This window comes from Aptenodytes forsteri, unplaced genomic scaffold (genome assembly GCF_000699145.1).
Source record: "Aptenodytes forsteri isolate BGI_AS27 unplaced genomic scaffold, ASM69914v1 Scaffold93, whole genome shotgun sequence".
In the NCBI taxonomy this organism is placed as follows: domain Eukaryota; kingdom Metazoa; phylum Chordata; class Aves; order Sphenisciformes; family Spheniscidae; genus Aptenodytes; species Aptenodytes forsteri.
In genome coordinates this window covers 1,080,902-1,104,312 of record NW_008794665.1, presented here as the reverse complement: position 1 = coordinate 1,104,312, position 23,411 = coordinate 1,080,902, and the positions used below count along the sequence as shown (strand labels likewise).

Genomic DNA, 23,411 nt, shown 5'->3' with positions numbered 1-23,411 from the left:
TGTGGGCATCCACTACTTTTTTTAAGTAGGGTTCATAACCTTAAGTCCAGCTTCTGTCATAGTCATCTCCCAATCTGGCTTTATTTAGTTCAATAGAAGTAAATGAGATATACTGAGTCCTTTCAAAACTTAATTTCAAATGACTAAATGTGCTCCCACCTGTACCCTTTTACAAGTCCTAGAGTATCAAAACTGAAGTCAGTTACTCATGGATTAAATCCATGATACTTATTTTCACTCATATGGAAATCCTTATTTCATGACCCTAGGAAAATGTACTTTTCTGTCTATTATGAGGAGAACTAAATTCCCTGTGGGACTTTCTTCTGCAACTGACATATATACAGATGAACTTTGACAACAGTTAACAGCAAATGAGCTACAGCTCACTGTATCAATACAGGATAATTTTACACTGACAAAACTGTCGACCAGTTAAATAGCGTATGTTCTGAACTAGACTGATATAAAATTAATGCTCCAGGACTGTGCAGAAGCTTGATGTTCCCTGTGTCCCATTTTGTCATTTAATTTTAGATAATAATTACATCATACATCATTTCTTAATGTAGTCAAATATGAAACAAAGAATATTGATGACTTGTATGTATTTTGCAGATGTTAATATAGCAAAGGAATCTTTCATCCTTGAGCAGCATTACATTTTTCCCATGCAACTTGAAACCTAGCTATTTGTGCTGGTGTAAAAATATACTGGCGTTTTTGGTTAGTATATAAAAGATGCAGTAATGGGTGGACCTGAATTCATTCTGTCCAGGTTCTGAGCTAGCCACCAGGCATGAGACAGAGAGGCACAAAAAGCCCCTGAGCTAGATCAGATATTAAGGTCTAATTAAGGAAACAACCTCACCTCACAAAGGGTGCTTATACAAAATCTTAGGTGCCTGCACACCTGCAACTTCCATGGAAGCAACGTACGTGCTGAACACCTTCCTGAATGTGGTGACCCTACATGTTTTCTCTGCAGAGTCTTTAAGTTCTCTGTTTGTGAGAGAGGAGGTGGAAAAATCCGTCTCCTTTAATTAAGACTACTGAAGACATACATGTTTTAATCATGTTCCATCAAAAATGGAATTTCAAAATTATGTTAGCACAGTCTTAATAGGACAATAAAATGCATTTTCATGTGTTTAGGTTTTTTTAATTGCTATATCACATATTTTACCTCAGGAAAAATACGGAAGGAAAGGAAAGGTTCAGCAAGCATGAGAATATTTATTGTTTTATTTAATTATACGGAAGGAAAGGAAAGGTTCAGCAAGCGTGAGAATATTTATTGTTTTATTTAATGTAAAATACATCTATTATGGAGAAAAAAGTATTTCATTTTCTACTGAACAATCTTGTGGATGTGAAGAGCAGCTCATGGGAGAAGTATTCACAATTCATCAGGACAAGTGCACGGCCCTTCAAGATTTCTGCCATATGCATACAGTGCTGTGCTACTTCTCTGCCTCTTTGATACTGCAAGACGACTGTCAACACAATCTTTTAAGAGAAACTTCTACTAGCAGTGCATCCAGATAGTAGCCACTTCAGAGGCTGACAAGTCCCTAGAAATCTAGACAGTGTTATCAGTGTTTATCTGAATGATTAACATAGCCTTAGGCTAGCTATTCTGTAGCAGGTGTGAAATTGTATTTCTTTAGTTTCTGGTCTCCATGAGTGACATTATCAGGTAAATGAACTTAAAAAAACAATTGCTTCTCCTGCTTACCAGCTCCTCACGAAGTTGGGCTATGAGTTCATCTCTCTCCTTCAGCTGCAGCTTCAGCACTGAGCATTCATCTTTTATTCCATCCTACAAAAACATCAAAAGAGATCTTATAATAGGCTTAACGCTTTTACTTTGCTCTTGACAAAAGGCTGTTTCACATAGTGTGAGATAATTACATCCAAGTAACGAAACTCAATTCGCCTTTGTCATGTGTGGTATTTTCAATAACATATTCTAAGTTGCAGCATAAACAAATTAATGGATTCAAAGACATTACATAGAAATGTGAATAGCTCCCTGCATGGAAGTCCATTTCATTGTTTTCTGAATCTTCTAAGCCTTTTTACTGAAGATCCTATCAGGTCATTCCTTTTCAGTTAAGGAACAGCTATGAAATGTTATAATTTTACTCATACAAAACAACATTAGAGAAATATCAATTTAGAAGCATTCTTGTGGAGCTCTTGATCTTGGAGAGGATGAAAAAGAAAGCACAAAAGACATTCACAGGAAAAGTAAAGCACCCTTCCCATGCATACATCTTTTGTCCCATGTCAGCCAAAACAGCAGCAATTCTGGTATTAACAGGGTGGAGGAAAGAAAATAGTTACCACTTAGCGATATAACCATTGACTATAACTCAATTTAACTTGCATGAAAACGAACCTAATAGCTAAAACTGTAGCCAAACCCAGGTCCATGAGGCAGTCTGCAAGCTGCCCCCAGGAAATTTTGTGAGTTCATGTAAGTCTAAACACCTTATTTGGAGATGAAATGTCAATCACATATTTTTATGTTGTTCTGATAAACATCCAAGAGGAGAAACTCAAATGAAAAGACTGAAATGTTGAAGGAAAAAAAAAAACCAAGAAACTAACCAGCCAACTGGCTGGTCATACAACTATAAACGAAGCACTGTATCTTCACATCTTTCTAGTACAGAGACATATTTGCAAAGTTTGGGAAATTTACTGGTTTGGAGTATCGTTATTTTCCCCCAAAAAATGAGCCATACAACAAGAAAACTTTTGGGAATACAATGATACTTGCACAAGACTTTCATCCTTAGTTTAAAAATAAGAAAATTGGGCCTCTAGCTAACAGATGATAACAAGTACAAAAGGTAGAATTTATTTAGACCATGAAGAGCTCAGGGGTTCAAAAGGTTATCAACCGCTGTGATAAACTTGAACTCTCTCTGTACTAATGTGTTTGCAACTCCAAATGAACACACAAATATGAGACAAGAAAAAGAGTGTGAAGTCCATTTTCCTCAGTTAAATGTTCAGTTATAATAGTTACCTTTCAAAGTAATTATATTGCTCATCATCTGCTTGAACAGAATGTGAAAAAGAAACAAGACATTCCTCACACGTAAAACCACAAATATTTACAACTACAGTAAAAAGAGATACCCCATTTCTGGCAGACATAATGGACCTGCTTACATACTACTTCAGTACGCTGTACAGATCTTATGAAAGATTCAAATTTAGAAAAGAAGCTGGGACTTGCACCATCTCCTTTAGGGAAAAACTCACAGGAATTTTTCTTTGCTATAAGGTATAGCAGCATTACACTCTTAATACCTACTAATAGATCACTGTTTAGGAATGTTAGCTGCAAATAAAATACTAATACATCCCAGAATACAGGCCTCAGCACACAATATGTTATTAGTACATATTTAACATTTTAGTTAGCAAAAATATCTGCTTATAAAAAATATAGTTTAAAGTATCAAGAACTTCACTATTATTTTATCAGTGAGGTCTTTATTTTAAAAAAATTGTTTTAAAAATGATGTGGCATTAGCTATTGTACCTCAATTTCTAGTTACATTATTCTGAGTTCCTTTTGTCAGCACAGTTTCACATTGCTGCTATCTGCTATTTTCCCCTTTTTAACTTAAAAAAAAAAAGGTTAGTGGAATGCACAGTGGAAGAAGGAAAACAACAAGGTCCCATAATCAAGACTATTACAAAAATAGCTTTTAAAAAGCATGCAAAGCAAATACAGCAATGAAGCCTGTAATAGCGTATGGTAACTAGAGCAGGAAAGACTTTTGAGATGAGCTTTGGCACTAGGTATTGCCTAAGAGGCAATGCAGGCCTCCCTTGGACTAGTGAGAGCTTGAAGAAAGGTTTTGCCTCCCAGAGCTTCCAAAGACTTAAAAATCACGGTGCACCTCTCCCGGCAAAAAGCAGTCATGCACCCAGCTGGATATTCCTCATCCACACAAGGGACAGACCTCTCCTGCGCAGCGCAGTTCTTCAGGCACTCAGCTTCTATATTCCATGCAAGAATTTTCTCATAGACCATAACTGTCATTACAGTTTGGAGAAAAAAATCTAGCGCTAAGGTAATTTTTCCCTTGTCTTGCCACATACCAGTGAAACTGATTAACATGTGCCACTGTGACATGATTCTTGTAAATCAATACTCCACATTATCAGCTCCTATGCGGACCACTGCAGCTTAGTAAAAGCGTGTCCTGCAATTTCTGGGGGACCCACTGTGCTGGGATACTCGGGACTATGATACGAGGGTTGGACCCATACCCTTCATGCATTTGCCAGCTTTAGAGAAAAGAGTACCTATCGTTTCCACCCCTCGCTCAAATAATTTTCAGTATTAAGCTAAGCTAGCAGCAGTTAGGTAAACTTAACTGCAGAATGCAGGTGATACAATCATTGCCACCAAACAGAAGACTTCATCTGCACCCAAGCATCTCAGCAAGGACTGTCCTTAGACAAGGTCTTCCCTGCAACTTGCTATGCAGGTACATCAATGTGTATGCAGGAGTTACCCAGAAATGTCTAGTAAAAGAGAAATGCTAGCAATTCCCACATTTTTATGTTATTGTTTAGTAAAAGAAGTAATAATAAACAGTCTATATTCCATCCACTTTACACCACACTGGGTTTGCAAGCAGCAGAGAGCTCTTTTTCTTGTTGAACACAGTGTAGAATTAGGATTTTATAATACCATTTTGCTGCATGGTATCTGCACAGGCATCATTTGTTCTGCAAATGCAAGACAAATGGTGCTTGGTGCTTCTTCTGTTTCTATTATATTTTGAGGACATTTCCGCTATAATACCAACTGAGAACATGAATAGAAGAAAGAAAATACCATACAGGAATAAAAGAGAAAAAAGTATTCGACTGCAGAAAGGCTTGGGTAATTTCAATATCCCATACATCTGTCTGAATGTAGTAGTAACAGAATAAAAAATGTTATAGAACCAACTATCTGTTGCCAAAACGGTGAATACAGTTCTTCCAGAAAGTAACTACTGAAAGCTAGGGAAGGAGAGAAGGCTCAAAAAAATCCCATTCTTGTGCAAGAGCCGAAATATGTCAGTGAAGGCTTGTGTGGAGGATACCAAAGAAGCAGCATCCCACTGAAAGGTGCGGGGGCAGGAAAAGCTGGTGGAATGCTGGGTTATTTATTAGTCCAGGGGCAAACAGCAATGCATATCAGACAGTGTGAATTCTGAAATAGATCACCTTTACTCCTTAGGAGGCTTGAAATGTTTCATTACCTACTGTGAAACTGTAGTACAGTGCAAGGCTGCTATGGAAAGACCAAGAAGTTTGTTGAGAAAAGCTTCTCAAGGTGAATGAGGAAGAGGAGACACAGTCCAATAGCGATTTATAGTAAAAAAGAAACTACCTGAAAACCAGAATTCCCTGGAATTGTCACAACAACAGACATCAAAGAGGAAGGGACTTGAAAAGGATGGCCTGCTTTTAGCAGAGCGTGCAATCAGTGTATTCTGAGTCTACACTGTAATTACAAAGCTGGAAGAAACTTTTCCCCCCATAAAGTAGGGCTTTCTAATATAACTTTGAATACTCTGGGGCTGCGTAATTCAGGCTCTTCATTATCCCCACATTCCAGTAGATACTTGACCCATGTATTCTTATGTTTAGAAAGATAAGCTTATTTATAATACTGGTTAAGATCATGTACACAAAATATTTCTCATGTTTTTGCAGCCCTTGTAATATTTATAGAGTGTAAGAGAATAACAGATTGGCATATAAGTATAGCTGAGTTCAAGTGCCAACCAGAATCAATTAAATGACCACAGATTTAAAATTCTGCTAGGTAACATTTACCATTTCCAGTTACTAAATCAATATCCTTGGACACTCTGGTTCCTTACCATTCTGCAAAATGAGTTTATACCTGTATATTTTATCAAGGCTATCAGTCCAATGAGAACATTGATGCTATGAAAACACTAGTCAACACTCCAAATAACTGAATCACATGCTCTACGCATGTGTTCATAAGCTACCTTTATACACTACAGCTTTCAGGCCATTTTGTTGAGTTTAATAAATTATACGTACTACGTATTACATACAGTATTAGATATTGTAATGATATTCTCATTATTTTTATGAATGTTGTTCATGATCTCATTATGAAAAAAAAAGGATAAGAATTCTGCTCTCTGTTGTAGGGAGCATGTTCATAACAGGCTTGTCCAAGACTCTGCAAATACTTGATAAAAAGAGAAGTCAATTAACAGCTTATTCTTAAAGAGAACTGTTAGACACAGCATGCTCTGTAAATAAAATGCTGCATCTTCAAACTACTTTCTTTTATTAAATGGAGGTAATCAAAAATGTTTGTAGTCTAAATTCCAGGTGTACTTCTTGAAAATGCAAAAGCAGCTGTGTGCAAAGTGTCCATCGTATTTTCCTCACTTATATTCTCTGATATTGTAAAAAAGTCCAGGATTTAACTGTATATTCACTATGGATCTGCTGTTATTATTGTACATGTTTATGGTCAGAACGTTCTTCAAATTATCATCTTTGTACTTCTTCAAATTATCACCCTTTTACTTATTTTCAGTTGTAGTCTATGACAGTGATTGCTATGTCTCAGTGCTAGTATCTTCCTATTTTAGTTTAATTCTGTCCATCTGGGAAAATGCTAAACATGATAGCAAATCTGTTTCTCATCAGATCAGGTCACAAGATGACAAATTGTACTGCGTGTGTGGAGACAGCTGCAGCAGGTTATGCATAAGGGCCAAAAAGCATAATCATTTCCATTTTGAAAACTTACTTTATACCTCTTCATACTTCAGAACAAATAGGCATATTGTGCTTACTGTAATCAAAGCGCTATAAATAGAACTAACCAAGTATTATGGAAGATAAATTTACTGCAATTTTACTTTGATACTAAACAGAATATGCTGCCAAAATAGTACCATGAAATTAGAATTTTATAAAACTCATTTGATAAATGTGCTGAATTTCCAATGCTAAGCAGATTGTTTACCAACTTAGGGTAATGCAAAAATCAGCAATTACTCAGGTTGTAGATTCTTTAAAAATATCATCCTGGAACAAACCAAACTAAGAAATTTAAAACTGAGTATCAGGTTCAGAAAGCTACATAAATGCCATAATAGTTGAAGCTTCCTTTCAGTTACGCAGCAGATTCATATAGCAAAATTAATAAATTTCTGGATAACTATCTAGAACATTCAGAAAAACACAGGTTATTTTAACATGTACAGGATTTTTATGCCAGCAGTGAAGGAGTCTAGACTATGTACAGGGTTACGGATGTCTTTTACGGTTCACTTTATACTACCTGGCATCTGAAAAGCACTAAATACTTTTGTGGATCTTACTGGCAAGTTGTAGAGAAGCACCATTATCTATCTCTGAACTGGGACCCCACTTGGGTTAACATGTATCATGACACACACACTTTTATTAAAAGGAAAAGCATCTAGATATTTGAGATAATTCATGTGAGTAGACTTCTGGACATTACAGACTGTGTTTTCAGAAATGGGTTTTTGTCAGATCATTAATAGTTGTATTGGTTATTACTATTATTATTATTGTTGTTGTTGTTGTTGTTGTTGTTGTTGTTTTAATGACAGTCTTAATGATCTTAACATGAGGCAGAGAACCTGAGACTGCATTATTTGTTTCAGGTGTCAAAATGAAGTCACTGGTCCATCTTTGAGAGATGGTCCCCTGATGTATTTACACCATGATACCGTATTTACACCAAGACACGGTATGACTTTCCAGTGTTTTATTTTCCCTTTCTGTGTTCACTCTAGCTCTACATATTGTATCAATTTATTTCTGTCATATCAATTCCTTTCAATCACACCAAGAGAGATATGAATTGGCTGGCTGCAATTCTTCACATGTGCAAAGCACATTGATTTTGCTTCTTTGGCTCATCTGTTGTTTTGGTGCTGTGCCAGTCCGGTTAGTCTTGCTGGAGTCCTGACAATGCTCCCAAAGAGAGGCCACCGACCGCAGGCAATGGTCATACTTAACTCGCCTGCTTCTCATGTCACACTGCTGTGCCAGCTGCTGCTCAAGCCCAGCACAAGGGCGAGGGCAAGTCCATGCTTCAGAAATTCCTGTTAAAGCATAACATGGCAACACAGAGTGACCTCCCACAGCCCCCTTGACTCAACACAAGCACAGTCTCACTACAGGGTATCTTTCCAGTAAGAACAAAACAAATCAATAAAATCCTGAATCAGCTTTGGAAGCTATGGTCATATCAGAAACAGACAGCATTGTGTACATCTTCTTTCAATGCAACTACAGCATTCAAACGACTTATCTAAAGGAACAGCTCTGTATTTCATTTCTTGATCATGAAACCAAACGGAGTTTGGGTAGCAGAGGATCTGATCTTATAATGATAAATAAGGGTGATTAAGCCTCATAAAACCTTATGCAATTCTATACCATGTTCTATCTAAGTTCAATTACATAGAATATGACAATGAATATTTTACTGGAACAATTTAGGGCAGCTATATCCATTTGAATGTTAGAATTCAACTGCTATTTTACTATGAAGGTAACACTCAAAAAGACTATGTAGGCTATGCTACTTTAACCTCAGACATTTATGAATACAGAGCTAAATAAACGACGTTTTCTTCATAGCAATCCAATTGTCAGTTAACTGTGAAATACAGATTGAGCAAATCAATGTGGTGGGGGTTTTTTGCCTTTTTTTACTCTCTTCAGCAGCAATAATAAAAAGCATGGAGTTTAAAGGAGTGCAGCTTGAGCAATAAACTGCAAAACATAAAACTGAATGATCATTCCAGGTGAAGCCCAAGATGTATTCAACCTGCAGAAATCGTGAACAGCAGCCAGGAGTGGAAACGTGTAGCAAACACCTAAGCGTATTTTTCCTGACATAACCACTCCATTTACTGTCTCCTTATGGCTCTTCCTGAGCCAGAATTCATATACACAGTACCACGCCTCCTTTGGTAATATCTCTAAATAAATTCTACATCATGAAAAGAAAAGAAACCAAGCAAGCAAAACAAAAAACCCAACCCCCCAAACCTTCCTTTTGTTTCAAACAGACTGCCAAACAATGTCATTGTTCCTAACCTAAGAAAAGACAGGAGTATTTCCTACTCATCTTCCCCATGTCTCCCATAGTTTTACACGTCTGCATGCTTACTGCGCAACTCCTGCCATCTCTGTTTGAAGCTTGGGAATCACTGTCTATATAACCTCCTTTCTTACATAAGCCACCCCGTATCTCTGAGCAAAACCTGTGATCCACCTTTTCTAGTTGTACTATATCATTCATTTGAAGCGGGTAATCAGGATTCCACGTAGCACTCGAGCAGCGGCTTAGCCATCCATTCACACACCTGCACTATGACATTTTGGGTTGCATTCATTTTTAAGTACTTATTCAAAATAATTCTTAAGGGCCCAGATTTATAGAAAAACCCCATGTCTTCTATATTTTCTGTAGAAGGGGAAAAAATTCCATCACAAACCCTTCCGTAAAACTAAAATCATAGTCACAAACTTCAGAATAAACAGACTTTGGGAACAATGTCCCTGTATCTATTCATCAAGAGCCCTGCAAGAAGAATAACTACTCAACTGTATGTACTTTTTTTGATTTTGATTAAGTAGTAAGCTGGTGTTTTCAGGGAACTATCCACATGTCTGAAAGATCTCTTTCCTCATTTAGAAAAATAGGTTTGTTCTTCCCCATGCGTATTCCTTTGTGTCTGCTGACACTGAATCTCAACGGCCTTTCATCTTTAAATCTTTTGGTATGATGAAATCTTTCCGCAAAATTTCACACTGCATTTTAATTGTGATTATTCTGGACCCTTCTGGAAGTATAATTCTTCCTTTAATAAATGACTACTTACATCTTCTGTACTCTACATCTAATCTGCCATTAATCCAAGAGAAGACCCCACTCATCCTCTTATTTTTTAAAAGCCTTTGATGAAGGGCCTTGTTGAAAGCTTTTTGGAAATTGAGTTAACTACACAAAACGGATCATCCTTGTTCACACTGCTGATGACTCTTCCAGCAGACTTCTGAGGTATGATTAAAATCTCAGAAAGTCAAGTCTGCTCTTCCCCATTTATTATATTAATTCATGGGCCAACTAAATCTATTTTCCAGAACACTTTCTACTAATTTACCTGGTAACAAAGTCAGATTAAAAAAACTTCGAAAAAACCCAAACAACAAAACAAACAAACAAACAAACAAACAACCCAAACCCCCATACCCTGGCATCTTATTTCTATCTGTCATTTCGCTAAGAAGATTTAAGCAACAGAAAATGGGCAAGAGTTAGCAGTTCAACAATTTCTTATATCAGTTTCTTTAGCATATTTGAATGAGTAGCTGGTGTGAGAGTTTTTTTATTCTACGTTATTCCATTTTATTCTCAGTTATCTTCAGCTGACATTTCAAGACTTATTCCTCAGACTAGTTGCCCCATTCCTGCTGGTGTATCTACTTATGTGGAAACAAACACAGACCATTTATTTACTTTTTTTACAATAACCTTATTTGCCAGGAGTGGTTGCCTACACAACAATTATCTTTCAGCATTGCAAATTCTCTGGAAGACCTCATGCCACTTTTTAATTTGAAGAAAACCTTTTATAATCAGGGTGGGGGTTTTGTTGTTTATTTTAGTATTTTGGCCTTGCTTATTTTATTTTTACGTTAAACTGTAAACATGAAGTTCAGCAATTTAATATTCTCCTATTAACTCTCATTATCATCAGGGAAAAATATCCTTTTCTTATCAGCAAAACCAAAACCCCTTCACACTCTTACATGCAAACAACCTTAATCATGTAGTAGATATAGACCGATTCACGTCAAAGAATATCCGTAAAAAACTATAACCTTGTACAGACATAATTTCACTCACAATTGAAATGCAGACACTTTTTCACTGGTATGTCTCAGCTTCTTTCTGCCAAGTAGCATGACAAAACCATTTAGGCCAAGAGGTAAAGTAAAAATATCTGCCAACCGCTGCATTTTTGTAAAAGTTTCTTTACCACCAAGCCAGTAAATGCATTTCTTCATATTTAGCAAATAATGCCCTACACAAAATCTCACTTCTCTAAATGGAAGGAGACTGAGCCCAAATCAGATCCTGGCTCCCCTGGGAGGAGATCAATAACAAAGTTCCTTCTGGCTCCAACACAGCACAGGCCACCAAGTTGGAGTCTCCCCTGAGTCCACTGTAGTCTTCTACTATCAGCTTGAAAATGTGACAGCATTTCCATTATTTTATGTTGAATTCAACATTTATGCTTTAAAATTTTCTTTCTCCTGCTTCTTGGAATCACAAGAAAATTTTAGACAGAAGCGACTAATAGTGACTTCAGCTTTTCCAGTTGTGAGGAAAAACGTGACAAAAACCTCTTGTGCACAACAACCAAAAGACAAAATATATTTTTACATTTTCCAATTAATATTTTTGAAGTCAAGTCAAGATTTTCTTTAGGATCCAAACAAAAGTAATTTTAGATTGACCAGGATGATTGAGAGAGGAAAACAATGAATACATTTTTAGATCTCCCAAACACATAGGAATTGACAGAATTAATCTTATTAACTGCTCTCAAGAGAATAAGAAAGGGGAAGCGATCTGGCCAGCTCTGGTTGAGGTTATAATAATGAAAATAATGTGTAATTCCAGGAAAGTTTTTAGGATCAAAAATACAAACGTTTGCACACATGGATAATGTGTGCAAATAACAAATACTCACAGAAATAACAGTGATATACAAGTTACCATTAAATACCATTTAGTGCAGGTCTGGAGTTGAAGTGAGAAGAATATGAAAGCTCACGGTGGCAGGGTACCTGGTTCTCTGCCAGGTCTTTAAGAAAATGATTTAATAGGGACAAATACTACAAATTCTTCAATTTATATAAGCAAGGTGTCTTCATGAGAAAGAACTTACTTAGAAATTTTTCATTTCATGCATCACATGTTTTGCCTTTGTATAAAATGGGAAATATGTTATACAGACAAATGCAACTTCTAAGGAAAGAGGTGTCAAAAGAGCATATAGACTACCAGAACAGCAGAGGATACACAAATACACTTTGGAAAAAAAAAATTTACCCCAGATTAACCTAAATGTTTCCTTCACTATTTTGAACGCTAAAGTTTCATTTGACCACTAATACTTTATTATATTAAGAGAACAAAATTATTAATTCTGCAGAACACCTCTATTCTGGTAGGCAGACTGGGGAAAAAGCTGATTTAGAAAATACCTATTACCTAATAAATGTTAAAAACACTGCCATATGTAAAGAACAGTACTATTTTGAAGGTAGGCACAAGTCCATTTGTAATTCTGAATAAAACTTTGATTTTGACTGTACTTAGACCACCTTAAATCCAAGTGACTTTTAAGGTGCCCAACAAAAAGAAAAGCATGAAAATAAGCTTACTATTAAGTAGACTACAAAGGGTCTGCACATTCTTTGGTAAATGTTTATGGGAACCAATATTTATTTCATCACTTAAAGAGATGCCTAGAAATTTCCCATTACCTTATTCTGCTAATCATCCTGTGTAAATTGCTGCATTCTGGTTTAAATATCGTTGTGATTTCAGTGACCAACATAAGCATTCTGGAGTTCTGATGTTATGAATGAGATCAAACTAGTGCCAAGATCGACAATTTCAAAAAAGGCATCAAATCCAGTAGAGTTCTATTTCTGTATGCCCAATCTGAAACAATTTCTTTCCAGAGACAGTAAGTTCTGGAGCAGTGGCCCAAATCAAATTGTAATAAGTTAGTACCTCTGAAAAGGTCACAATTCCCCCCCCCCCTTAATTGGGGACCTATTAAAGGATGAGTAGATTGAAAATTACTTTTTAACACATAATATAAACCACATTTTCAAAAGCGTATTTTTTACACTGTGCAATGTTTTTGTTCCTATGTTATTAAAAGAATACTGCAAGTATTGAGTTAACCATGCATTTTTAAATATAGTGAATTTGGTAATTTTGTTACGCTTTAGTGGATTACAAATTGCTTCCTTATTTCCCCTTCCACCTCCAAATTCCCATATATACAATATTTTGAACTACGTGTACTTCTCAGTTGTAGATTCCAAATACTTCCATATAAAGAGGTCCATGCCACCTCCTTTTAATCTTTCATTTTATTTTTTTCAGAGTAGGAAATTCAGACATACAAAAGGGAGGTAAGCATTTGCCTGGGGTACCCAGAAGAACGTGCAACAGGTGACAGGTTTCCTGAGCTTGGTGCCTATCAAAAGGGACTGTTTTGTTCACATCACACGAGACACCACGTAAACACGAAAATTGTGTTAATGCCTAATGACATCTCTACCCATGGCCATATTCAGTCAAATTAAAAAAAAATAAAAAATTCTCAAAACATAATAGCTTTCCTTTGGCAATTCTCAGAGTACTTTCATACCAGTCTAATTCCATTTATTCCAAAAGGCTCCCTAGATCCACAATGGTAACGCAGAAAAGTAAGACCCTCGTATTTAGATAAAATGAGAGTACAGAAGTACGATACACTGTATTTATTTTTGTATCATTAAGGGGTATTGTGGAGAACATGATGTCCTCTCTTAAACTATATATAATACTTGTAATTTGCTACTGCTTATAGACTATCAAATGTATTATTATATCAATAAACAAACTATATAATATTACTGACCAATTAAATAAAACAGGAGTGAATAGCAAAATGACACACAGCAGGTGGGCAAATCAGTAATTCATTTTGATATTTCAGAACATCTTGCTATACTTTACGTAAAACTTGCAAATATAAACCATGAAGATTGTTTCCTGCCTTTACCACAGTTGCTAAACACAGCTGAATTTGTTTCTCTAGATGAGGAATTTTGCAAGTTATTGACATACCCTCTTTCACCTACTGACATTTAGTACACGGAGGTCTTGGACACCTACTTCTTCTATAAAACCACTGAGGTTTTACCCATTCTTACCAGGTAGGCAAGAGCAGACTCTGAATTACAGTGAACATACTTCACACTGAGTATAGATAGATGTATAATATAAAGTCAACCACTAGGCTTCTCACTTACATAAATAAATATGAGGAAATTTCATGGCAATGAAAGGATGTTATTTTCAATATATATCTTACCAAAGGGATAATTGGCTGTGTTTAATTTTTATTGAAACTACTCATGCTACTCATTATTTTGATGCTTTCAATGAAATAGTTTGCTTTTATTTTCCTCTTCAAGTGGTTACATCTCCATCAGCTTCTTATATTCTCTAAAAGAGAATTCTGAATTTTGCATGTCAACGTTCAAGCTAGGTGGTCACGGAAAAATAAAATAAAAAAAAATCTAAAAAGACTTAACTATACATTCAGTGCGACTCCCTCACAAACTGCATACCCAATTATTTACTGACCTTAAATGAAAATGCATTTTTCATTTGAGAGTAAACCTTTGTTCAACCAATGTGACATTTTGCTGCTAGTTTTTATGCAGCTCTATCAATCTTTAAATACCACCAACTTTGCATACATATAGAAAATCTAATTTCTGGACTGACATTACGATCATTGCAAAAGAAAAGACATCTTTATCTTAATGAGCTTTTAAGCAAAAATAAAATAAAAACGGCTTTGTCAGATAACTGAGACAAACAAAAGTCAGCTATCAGAAGATAGTTTTGCTGCCATAGGACAATTACAAAGATACAACAAAATTTAAGTCTCATAAGACAATACAGTACCAAATATAAATATCTACCTAGTTTGGCCAGTAGAGAAAACAGTACAGTCTAATTAGTACAACACTCATTGGCATAATCAACATGCTAATACAGAACTGCTCTTCCTGTTTCTGAGCTAACATGTATAGAGATACATCACTGCACTAAGCCAAGCAGAAATCAAATTCTATGCATACAATAAGATAATATAGAAATAGAAAGGATTGGGTTTTGTTTGGGTTGTTTTTTTATACTTAGATCCCTCTACACTGCACATGTTAAATCAGAATTATTTCCAGTACACAAATCGTGTATACAAGAAGAAACCTGAACTATATCGTTCCTTTTCCTAAAAATGAACTAAGAATGTATTTAGGAGCACTATAAATTTGGCAGACAGTCTCTATAAAATTTTCCTCTGTAAAAAGAAACAAACAAAAATGCTAGTAATGCCAAGATACCATGGGAAACAACAATGGCCATGAAGCAAAGACATCTTTTGTTTGTTTCTTTGTAACCAAGTAGTTACAAAGTGTACCACTTTTTCTTTAAGACTGAAGCCAATTGGGGATTTTATAAAAACATATCTTCTCGCTTTAAAGTTTTCATTTTATTAGAAAAAGCCCTTGACATTTTGAATAAAAATTCATCAGTTTTGAAGAACCTTACAGGGGCAAAATGTTTTCATCAAGTTGAGCTACAAGAATAGCCATTAACCTGCACCGCTGCCTACCCACCAGCTCAGTGGCTGAGGTTACCCCTGGGGAGGTGGATACAGACGCCCGTGCTTCCTCACTCTCACAAGAGGGACTTGAACCCGGGTCACCTGCGTTTACTGCGGCTGCCCTGACCACCACCTTATTGAGATTTTAGAGCAGCCTGCACTTTTTCTCTCTACAGAAAAATGAAACAAAGCCTCAGTACTTTGCATAAAAATGAATTCCTGTTTCAAGTAGAGCATCATGCAAGTTTCTTTGTTACAAATGAGAAAAGAGCGCTGAGTCTGCGGTGGCGAAGACACCGATGGAAATTTACTGTTGAGTATGGCTGCTGCTTCTGCTTTGGAACAGCGTATTTACTTTAACTTCTTCGCATATCCTTGGAACATACGTTTTGCAGAACTTTTTATTAATATTAAAATACTTGAAATGAAGGGAGGTAAACTAAAGATTAATTTGCCTGCTAATAACATTGTAATTATGCCTGTGGGATTTGAATTGAAAGCATCCAAATGCTAATAAGAACTAGTTAACTCCAGTGGGTAGCTGTGATTAGCTATTACTAGACTTGATCTTTTACAGATGGGGAAAGTTGCAGGGTTACAATCTAAGAAAAATAGGTGGTTCTTCTGTATGGATATTCGTATGAATCATCTCTTTCCTCTCATAAATCTTACCATTTAATTCTTTAATATTTGTCATTACAGAATTGGGAAGCCTAACCTTGCAACCTCTTCTCTGCTCATTTTGAACAAAGAAAAATGCCAAGAAACTCAGCCAAAACCGAGCTTGATGTTATTTTCCTTAGGCAGTTTCCCAGAGATCCAGTTACTAAAACATTATTTGTAAGTCATATTTTAAGTTAATTGTGTGTGCCACAGAGGCATTAATTATGCTGTCACTTGCAGCGCAATATTACACCTAGTTAAGTTCCTGCATGATTCTTCCTTTGCCACTGTTACAGGGTCTTAGCTATATACCCTTTCCCATTCTGATTATTAGAAAGCATATTCTACTTACAGCAGACCTCTGCTGTCTCTTGGTTTTTTGTCAAAAAAAGGAAAATAGATGCATTTCAGTGTCCATTTTTTCCTGGGCAACAGTTCTATCCTGACATACCCCCAGAGAAGCTTAGCCAATAGATGTGGTGAGTGAGACCGGATAGATTAATGAGCTCATTATAATTCATTAAAGAGTGATGTGGGGATGACTGCCCACTTTAATTAGTTTTATTACTGCAGGAAATTGTTTCATATGCCAAGCTCATCACCAAGCATGCCTGGAAAACATTAGAGTGGTAATCAGACTTGATACGAGAACCTTTCATTAGCCTGTAAGGCTAAAGGCACTTAGAATGACAAGGAAAGTATTAGAAAGATGGACATGAGAGTGGTTAGCATAAAATAATTTATCATGTCTAATAATTCAGCAATAAACAGCACAATGGTGATTTCACCTTAAAAATTTGGTGGAACAGCCGTGTTGCTATAGCACACCATGTACTCTTCCTGTAATCATGACATTAGCTGACAGTAATAGATTTAGAAGGTTTAATAGGTCAGGTTTGCTCAGATCAGATGGACATGAGAGTGGTTAGCATAAAATAATTTATCATGTCTAATAATTCAGCAATAAACAGCACAATGGTGATTTCACCTTAAAAATTTGGTGGAACAGCCGTGTTGCTATAGCACACCATGTACTCTTCCTGTAATCATGACATTAGCTGACAGTAATAGATTTAGAAGGTTTAATAGGTCAGGTTTGCTCAGATAATAAATCCTAATGCAAATTAACTATGACTCAAATATTCTAATGAAAATGTTAATTGGTAACTGGAATTTCTTCAGAAATATGTGGGCCTCTTTTCCCAGTCAACCCCCAGATTAGTAAACACACATTTCCACACATTTCCTGACAACTGTAAGTTGCAGGTGAACAACAGGTAAAAATTTTTTGTAGATAACAGGTAAAAAACCCCAGGTAAAATAATAGTAGATTTGGATGGAGAGAAATGGAAGGTTAGCTTAAGAGTTTTGTTCAGTCTGCGAAAGTCCCACTGAAGAAAAGATTACATTCTAGAATCCACTTTTTTAACATTTAAAGGCCTAGAACATATTCGCGTTCAGGGTCTCTCCATCATTACGCAAATGGTTTAAGGTCTAATCTCTGTAACCTCAATAATTTTTTACAATCATGACTACCTTATCACCATTTTAATTACACTCTCTTTCACCCTAAGCAACAGCAAATCTTCCTAAGCCCTACATTCCTGATTAGCTGTATTTTGAATATATTGTTGAGTATTATCAGGCTCTATAACTTATCAAGAGTTAGGTATTTGTTTTAATACAAATGTTAAAAGAATACCTGTAAATGCCCCTGTTCTATTCATGAACAGAAGAAAGTGATGGAACTATAGTCTAAATTGGCCATTGATAAGATCATGGATAATAAAGTTTCTCAATAGTATGTCATAATGAAGCATGGCAAATTATGGCTGAGCATATCTTTAGTGATAGGAATTCTTTCCATTCTAAGATAATTTTCAGGTGGTTTTAGAATAGCATAATGCAAGATTCCCGCCCCCCCCCAATATATGAGGTAATTAAACAAGGTAAAAAAAACCTGCTTCTAAAGTCATCTCAAACATACCATTGTCTTTTCATGCCTTGTGCTGTTCAGCCACTCCGAACACCCACTACCTCAAAGCCATTCTTTCTCCTCGAATTTTCACAAACAAATCCCTGGTTACTCTTGAATTTTCTAGTGCAAAAGAGCGGGTTTCTTTCTGATTACACAACAGCGCAACTGTCCATTGTTATTTTGCTTCTGTAAGAAAAGAGGTGTCACTAAGCACCTCACTCCTTTGCATGAACTTTGCAACATTTCCTTTGGCAAGTGGCCCCACTGGTTATTAGTTGAGTATGATACCGCTGAGACTGACAGCATCTGGCTGTCAGATATTTTCACATTCCTATTGTAAATATGGTACATATAAGTATCAAAAATGGAGGGTTAACAAAAAGAAATAAAGACAGCCAACACACAGATTCCTGGGATGTCTTCTGTACAGTTCTGTGTGCTGTTATCTTAAAGGCAGTCCTTGCTATTGCACTGTGGCTCACGGTTCTCATAAAATAAGTCTTACAAAAGTCTTCTGACACAGGTTGTTGTTACGATCTTACAGAAGAGGAAGCTGAACAAAAAGGACAATGAAAAATCTCCGAATAAAACTCTGAGTTTTTTATTTTCCATTTGTTGCCACAATCATAACTCAGTTCTCTCTTTTGCTTGTTATTGCTCTCGCACACCTTAATCCTCCTTATCCTTGTATTACACCTGGGTCAGGCATGATTAAGAGCTGTATACTTTACCCAAGCGACACTGGTTCTGATCCCAGGACTTTATATTCCCAAAAGATTCCCAGTTACTTGAGAGTGGGTGGGGTGAACCAATACTACTGAAACTGAAAATATTTACCAGTAAGATTCCTGGGTCTACTTTCAATCGTTGAAACAGATGGAGGGATTTTTGTGAGTGTTATTTTAGGAGTGATTAATACTGATTTCCAATCAGTTAGTATTTGCATGTTTCACCCTCTTGTACATAATCTTTTTGAGGCTTAACAGTATCCTTAGCAACTGAATTGGAATATCTAGTCCAACATGTGAACTGGGAATCATTTTATATTTTAATAGTCCAATGTAAGGAGAAACATTTTCTTCAGTTTAAGCTGTGAAACAGTGAAAAGAGAAACAAAACAAACCCACCACACCATACCACCCCCTCTTCACGTCTAGGTGGGAGGATTTGAGCAGATTTCAGCATAGTCATCTGACAATTGTACAGAGTGGATTTATGGGAGCTACAGAAAACAGAAAGAGTAATTTCAGCAATGCAAGATACAACAAATTCATCTGTTCAAGTAAAATTTGTTCAGCGTCACCATTGTTCATGTATATAGGATACAGCTAGCTGTAGCTTAGCTAATCCATGCAGACTGATAATTCTGCACATTTTGAAGACTGCCAAATTACTGTCATCTCACCTTGTTCTCACTTGTATCACATATTTATTATTTGCAGTTTTCTGGGAGCTGTGGAGTGGAACTGCGGTTAAGAATCAAATCTCAAACAAGGCAGTAACATAAAAGAGACATTGCAGAGCAGTTCTGTCCTGCTGCTTTGAGTTGATTCTTTCTGAATTTGAAGTATAATTGCCCTTGATGGGACAAAACTAACGTAAAGGCTGGTTTTTGTCTGTTTGAAAAGCCATTCAACATACTAAAAAGTTGTGTTTGCCCTGAAGTAAGACCTATTTGGTTTGATTTCATAGTTTTGTTTAGCAAGGGGATTATCTTGTCTTTTAATTCAAAAGGCTTATCGCTTATCAGAATAAATCTCTGTTTAGGGTGGAAAAAACAATTAAGATTCTGGAGTTTGGGATTATTTTTTTTTTAAAGAGAGAAAAGAAGAAGGGGAATATTGCATGCAAGTGAGGACACTTCTTGTTTCCTTCTGCGTTATAGTTCAAATACTCTGAAAAGTTTCATTCTCTTTACTAAGTATGCTTTATTTATTGTTGTACTATAATACTAGCGTAACACCATTTTAAAACAGTTCCCTGAGACTGATCAGGGAATCAGACAAGACTGATCTGCATACTTTCTGTTTTCTTTTTATAAGGCTACACAACAGAACCCATTTGTACAGCTAATGCTTAAAATTCTTACAACAAACCTGTTGTTTAGATGTTTTGTAAATTAGTATGTCGTGCACAATAAAGACATAGTAGGAAAATAATTTGTTTACTTGTGAAGAGAATACTTTGAAAATCCCCATTGAACTGGTCACTGAATCTGTAAATGATGCTAATGTTGTTCCCTGTCGTTACTGAATATTCTATTTATATCAGTCTGGCCGTGGAAAGAATACAGCCACACTTCTACCATTCGCTGTCAGTTGTTAGTACTAACAGCCAAAGCTGTTGCTGAAGTACTTGGCCACATACACAAGAACCTTAGTTTTGTTTTAAAAACTAATAGCAATAGGATTCTTCAGATATTCAGAATTATATATGGATGTACAGAAACATATGAGTTACACTTTCAAAACAAACTTACAATTTCAGTTCCTTCAGTTTTTGGGTACCTGACAGGGAAAATCTAAACAGGACTCCAATTTTGAGAAAACATTCAAAAATCTTCAGTGCAATGTGAATAAGCAAGTGTCACTGAAAATTATGGTGACTTTTGCTGTGTTTGGACCAATTGCATTAATCAAAACTATTATTTTGTTAAAAATAAATATTTGTTTGAAGAAACACAGTCCAACTTATTTAAAACAAATTATAAATGAATGCACAAATTAAATTTCCCCGTTTCTCAAGTTCTATTTAGCTTAAATAGCTAATTGCAATTTTTTTTAAAGATGGTAACACGGTCCTTCAGTATGTTATTAGCACTTTATTCACTGTAGTGTATTTCATTATATTTTCTCAAGTATGTCTTCTTGAAATCCACATTGAAAGCTATGGTATCAATCATATTATTCTCCTCTCATGAAAAATAAACCTACATTTTTCATCAGTATAACCTGTACATGACAAATGACTTATCCAAATAACATCACTGATCTGTATCAATCTATATGTCAAATTCAGTCTTTGGGACTCCCACTTCAAAGATGTGCAAGATCTCAGTCATTCACCTTTATTTTAAAGAAAAACTACTTACTGTCCTATACTTCATACTCTTCCTACATACATTTTGAAAAAAGGTCAAACCCAGGCATCAGCCCCATCCATGAAAAGCAATAACAAGCCAGAGACTAAACTAAGGGAACTAATGAAAACCGATCAGCTAACTAAGCCTGCAATATTAAAGACCACATATTTATGTACCTAAATTAAAAAGCAGACTATGCCTATTAACCTAGACCCTGATTTTGCTAGCACATACATGTTTAACAACTGTTAGCATTGACTACACTCCCTCTTGTACAGCTAATTATGTGTTTTCAGGCTTAAAAGTTCTCCGTCTTCTTGCTCAATTCAAATTACACAGAACAATTACATTATGTCAGCAAGTTAGAAATGGAAGAAAGGGTTATTTCCTTCTCAGTTAAGTTTCTCAGTTGGAGATTAAATGAAAATCTGAACGAAAGAAGATGACGGCTCTCCGGGTAACTCCAGCTGATGGACACTGAGTACTGGTAGACTCTTCCTGAGAGCGTATCTGCTGTTGTCAATGCTTCAAACACTTGTCATTCAAAGATCTTCAGTCTGACGGAAAAGCAAGCAGAATTTAGACTTAACTATTCTTTCTCAGCTGCTGCTATATTTATGCGCCATTGGCATTAACTTTGTCCTATAAAAGTCAAATGCTATCTCCTGAAAATACAAAATGTCTGACTTTGCAGTAAAAGAGCATAAGTTTTAACTAAAATTAGTAAAGAAAATCATCTGAGTGTGAAACTACTGTGGAAATACACATGAACACACATGGGTATTTATGGTTTCATTTAATTATTTCCCCCCCCGCCCCCAAGGAATTTAGATGTGTGAAAATCCTATTACAGCAATTACAGAATGGCTTAGAAAAGATGTAGTCCTGGAGATCCTGTCCTTCAGCACCTTTCAGATTGTGGATGTGGAGTTTAATTAAGGCTATAAACTAGGGGTAGAGATGATTTCCATATCTATATATATGATTAAACACCTGTCCTAATGAGGTCCTGATCTTTAAAGATGGTATTAAGCACTCTATCTCACGGGTTAAGTCTTTGAAGCAAACATCAGAATTTACTGTCACTGTTGATCGAATGACTCATTTTCACAGGAAGTTTCCATCACACTAAAAGGTGTCTCCAAAGAGTACCTCCTCTACCCTATAGAGAGGCAATGCTTCGCTTCTTTTGTCTGCCATATATACAACAAGAACTCATGCAAAAGGCTATGAAAACATTAACACCGCATCTGTAGTCTGTAACAAAGAAGCCAGTTACATTCGATATGGTGCATGCTCACACTTTGAGCCAAATTGTGAAACATTAGAAAATTTACTGTCATTTTAATAAGCTTAAGTAATACAGAACCAAGCAAAGGTCATGAACTCTGTCTTTTTTTTTTTGTAAACTTGAGAATTTTTGAGGTTAAACAAGTTTGCCTGTACATTTTTAATAGATACAGATGTAGTTTCATGCAATACCAGTAATGCTGCAGCACAGCCTTCCTTCCATGTACATGGAAGCAGATCCTGCCCAGGTGAACAATGCTGCATGCATTATCACTAACAAAACAAAATAATTACTTTTGCACAAAAGTCACCCTCTGCCCCTCCACCAAAAGACCCTTGCCACAATATTCATGGAACTAGACTCTCATCCTCTATATATCTCCACAGTTGTATGGAGATGGAGGATTTGCCCCACATATTTTCCCAAAAGCTGTTCGCAACTTCAGTCACTGATAGTCTGAACCAGTAAAAATAGGCTTAGTACTTACTACTAGGTGTTATGAAAATTAATGGGACTGTGCAAAGTAGTAAGCCTGTGTTAGACACCTACAGGAGTGAGCAGTAATTTTTTATATCCTGCAGAGAGATGAGCTTAGACTTCAGAGAACAGAAAAAGCCGGACTGATTTTGCAAAGATATCAACCCAGAGCAGAACTTCTCCATTAAAACAGAGGCACAGATTTTCTTGATTCAATGGAAAGAAGCAATGTATTGGAGAAACACAATGGTTTATGGTATCATAAAGATCAACCTGGGCAACCCCTATTTTGCTCTCTACAAGAGCAATGTGTGTTCTGCTAGGCATCTTATTGCCTGGCTGGTTTATAATTTTTTGCTCTCACCCCCACAACTT

General features: G+C 36.1%; 1 protein-coding gene across 3 annotated transcripts in view; it reads right to left on the bottom strand.

Annotated features, from left to right (window-relative positions):
* Positions 1-23,411, bottom strand: part of CCSER1 (coiled-coil serine rich protein 1) — a 687,005-nt gene that overhangs the window by 339,829 nt on the left and 323,765 nt on the right. For all 3 annotated transcript variants that reach the window (XM_009273535.1, XM_009273534.1, XM_019470564.1), the window contains exon 7: positions 1,739-1,822. In XM_009273535.1, coding sequence (XP_009271810.1) covers positions 1,739-1,822 — 84 coding nt within the window. The remainder of the gene's footprint in view (positions 1-1,738; positions 1,823-23,411) is intronic.